The 3233-nt window shown below is 43.3% G+C and overlaps 1 protein-coding gene across 1 annotated transcript; it reads right to left on the bottom strand.

The window, feature by feature from the left end:
- Positions 1–420: 420 nt before the first annotated feature.
- On the bottom strand, positions 421–1038 carry LOC147429947 (small ribosomal subunit protein uS14-like). The gene is made up of 3 exons (XM_086495376.1): positions 879–1038; positions 699–798; positions 421–605 (listed from the first exon to the last, which is right to left on the bottom strand). The coding sequence occupies exons 1-3, from the start codon at positions 938–940 to the stop codon at positions 597–599; spliced, it is 171 nt and encodes a 56-aa protein (XP_086351502.1). The 5' UTR covers positions 941–1038; the 3' UTR covers positions 421–596.
- Between the last annotated feature and the right edge of the window lie 2195 nt (positions 1039–3233).

The raw sequence follows: 3233 nt of genomic DNA, 5'->3' as shown, positions 1-3233 counted from the left end.
TTCTCGCTTGATTCAAGCTTATGCAACAGAACTCCCAGCCATAACGGATATCATCAAAAACTTTTCCGTGGCACTGCACTAATTGACGAGAGACATACAGCATGACAGCAGTCTGTTGAATGAAAAAGTAAAGACACCCAACCATCGCAAATTTCCCCACAATATATTCAACATCACCCAGTACTACAGAAGGGTGTAATTGTAGAACTCGCCATAAAAGAGACTACTTTTGGAAGTGTTGCAAGTGAAAAACAAGAGACCGTAAGAGAAAACCCTTTTACAATATAAAGCATAAACTTCGAACGGCGTTAAAAACACAACATTAACTCTTCCAAGAAGATTTCCAAAGGCCATGAAAGAACTTCCTCTCATACGCGAGAGATGCGGTGTACAGCACAGCTATTTAAGACACCAACGAAGTATTGCCAAAATTCATTCACTTCAACTCAATCCAAAAATCAGAGAAATAATCATCCATATCCAGATTACACACGCTCAAGTGTAAAGCATTCACTACATTGGAACATGGATATCTGCTTCCGCCTCTTCAATTCTATGCTACAAAACCAATCCATCTTCGGAAGGATCCATGCCAATTACCGGTACTGCAACCCACAAAAAACAACACATTCACATTCTCTCTCTCTCTCTCTCTCTCTCTCTCTCTCTCTCTCTCTCTCTCTCTCTCTCTCTCTCACCTTGACAAAGCCAATGTCCTTAGAGTAGATCCGGAAACATTGGCGGCAGCACATCAGATTGTACTTACGCACCAAGCCGTGGCCATTGCCGCACACCCGGCTGCAAAGACAACGCCCATATCAGGCAACGCCACGGCGAGCTGGAGATTGCAAACCCAGAAAGTAGGTAGTTTCGCTTACCAGGCCCTTGAACCGGCTCCATACTTCTTAGGATGAGAATTCCACACAGCAGCATGCCCCATGACTGACTCTGGCTCCCCTACAACTCTAGTCTCGCTGCACTGGGCTCCCAAATCTCGAATAGTTTACAAGAAACCCTAAAACGGTAGTTTATCGTCGCATGAAATTTAGTCGGTCATAGCACATTCAAGTTTGGATTAATATCACAAGAAGTTTTGGACAGATTCACACAATAATTCCCACATTATGACACCCCCCAACATCATGAGCTTCTGTGAGGGAGGCACGGCATACGTAGCTAGGTACGATTGGGGGCAGGGGCCAGCCGGCCTGGTGGGGTGGCCGGTGGTCCCCTGCTCCCAATCGTACCTAGCTAGGTATGCGGTGCCTCCAGAACAGAAGCTCATGATGTTATGTATTGTATGAAAAACACTGAAAAAGGCTCAATTTTCCTACATGAGAAAATTTCTAAATCTTCTTGTGTATATGAGGGAGCATTTGGGTAGCCTTTGGTCGTGCCTTCTTTTTTTTTAATTATTATTATTGTAGCAAAACTCACAATTGGTGAGTGAATTGTATTAAGCACACCATAAAATTACCAAACAGCCTCAAGCCTGTGGTCGTGGCTTTAACGTAGGTTTGTGTTTGAGCCACAATAGTGGATTGGCACCTTGTTCTATAATATTGGCTCCAAGACTATCTATTTTTGAAGAAACCATGAACATAAAATATCATTGAGGTCCTATCACATAGAGGAACATTTTAGTACACCATTTATCCCAAGAAATTACAAAATAAAAACTTTTTTACTTTTATAAATAATAAAAAATCACAAAATTGGCTTTTAAATTACACACGTTTTCAAGGTCTAAAACAAGTTGATCGTCTTTTTTCTAAAACCGTTGTATACATATCAATGTATTTTTCAAAAAAGTTTGTGTAATGGAATTTGCCTATTCAATTTGAGAGTAGCGGAATTTAATGAGAGTACTTTCAAGAAATGATTTTGTGAGCATAGCGGGTAGACATAATTGAAGATAGCAACATAATCATAGCAATTAGTTAACTTGTCATAGACAATACTTTTGCAAGAGAGAGAATTTAGAGAACATGACAACAGTTGAGGACCGGATTTATGTGGAGCCGCTCCCCCCTCCAATAGGCATTTGTATTATGATTTCTCCCATAAAGAGAGACTTGTTACAATACATTCTTTGTGTTCCTTGTGACCTAGGTGAAGCAATGAAGATGGAAAGCTTCATGCATCACCATCATAGCATAACCTAAACTTGAAGAAAGCTTTAACTATACCAAGCCTCAGTCCCAAGACCTCAAACACCTTCGAAGGTGGAGAGAGCTAGCAGGGAATGAGGGTAGGGAAGAGGAAGAAGAAACATTTCATACGAGAAAGAGCTAGTTTCTCACTTATCATAACTCTTGTGCTAGCATACATAATAGCATAGTAATGAAGAAGAAATAGATGGCAAGCTCAAGCATTGAAGCATGGCTCTTGGATGGATTTGCACTCCATAGCCAAGAGTAATGGTGTAGGCTCTCAACCTCTACTTGCTTCGAGAAAGAGAGGGAGCTCTTGCACTTTGCATAGTACACAATGAGAGTGTTTGTGAGTGTGTGTGGGTGAGTATACCCCCTAAGCACCCCCCTAGCTTGCTTGGGTCGACCCCCCCTTGTAGCTCATGCTTGAAGCTCATTGGACCCCTCCAGGCCTAGCCAATCACAAGCAGGAGCCATTACAAGCAACAGGGGTAGCCTTGGGACAAGTGTCCCCCTTTCCCCTTTGAGAGAGAGGACTTGATAAATGCAAAATCAATTAATTAAATATCCTTTATTATCATTGGACCCCTTGGGTGGCCAACCAATAGGTTTCAGGCACACCATGAGGGCAACATGAGGAGGAACTTGACAAGTGTCCTTGCTGCCTCTTCAAGCTGGGGCTTCCCTTGTGTGTGTGTGTGTGTTCTCTCTCATCCCCCCCCCCCCCCCCCCTTGTAGGCTCGCCCCCCTCCTTGTAGGGATCTTTTTGACTTTGGATGAGCAAGCCCCTTAGTCATCAAGCATGACTAAGCACTTGAAGTAGGGGGTGTTCCCACAAGCATCTCAGGCAAGCTTCTCAAGGCACCTCAAGCACCTTAATCATGCACCAAGTCAAGCACCTCAAGCATGGAGCTAGTCAAGCACCGCAAGCATCTTAATCAAGCACCTCAAGCAGGACAAGCACCTCAAGCACGACAAGCACCTCGAGTTTGGGTCGGGTTCCCACCTCAAGCTTAGCCCTAGCTTACCTAAGGTCAAAGGACTTTTACAAACATTATTGGAGGTCTTCAATGAAGCTAA

The sequence above is a fragment of the Adiantum capillus-veneris genome, chromosome 22 (assembly GCF_014529385.1).
Source record: "Adiantum capillus-veneris isolate H3 chromosome 22, ASM1452938v2, whole genome shotgun sequence".
NCBI lineage: Eukaryota > Viridiplantae > Streptophyta > Polypodiopsida > Polypodiales > Pteridaceae > Adiantum > Adiantum capillus-veneris.
The sequence above is the reverse complement of the archived record's forward strand: the minus strand, read 5'-3'. Positions and strand labels throughout refer to the sequence as shown.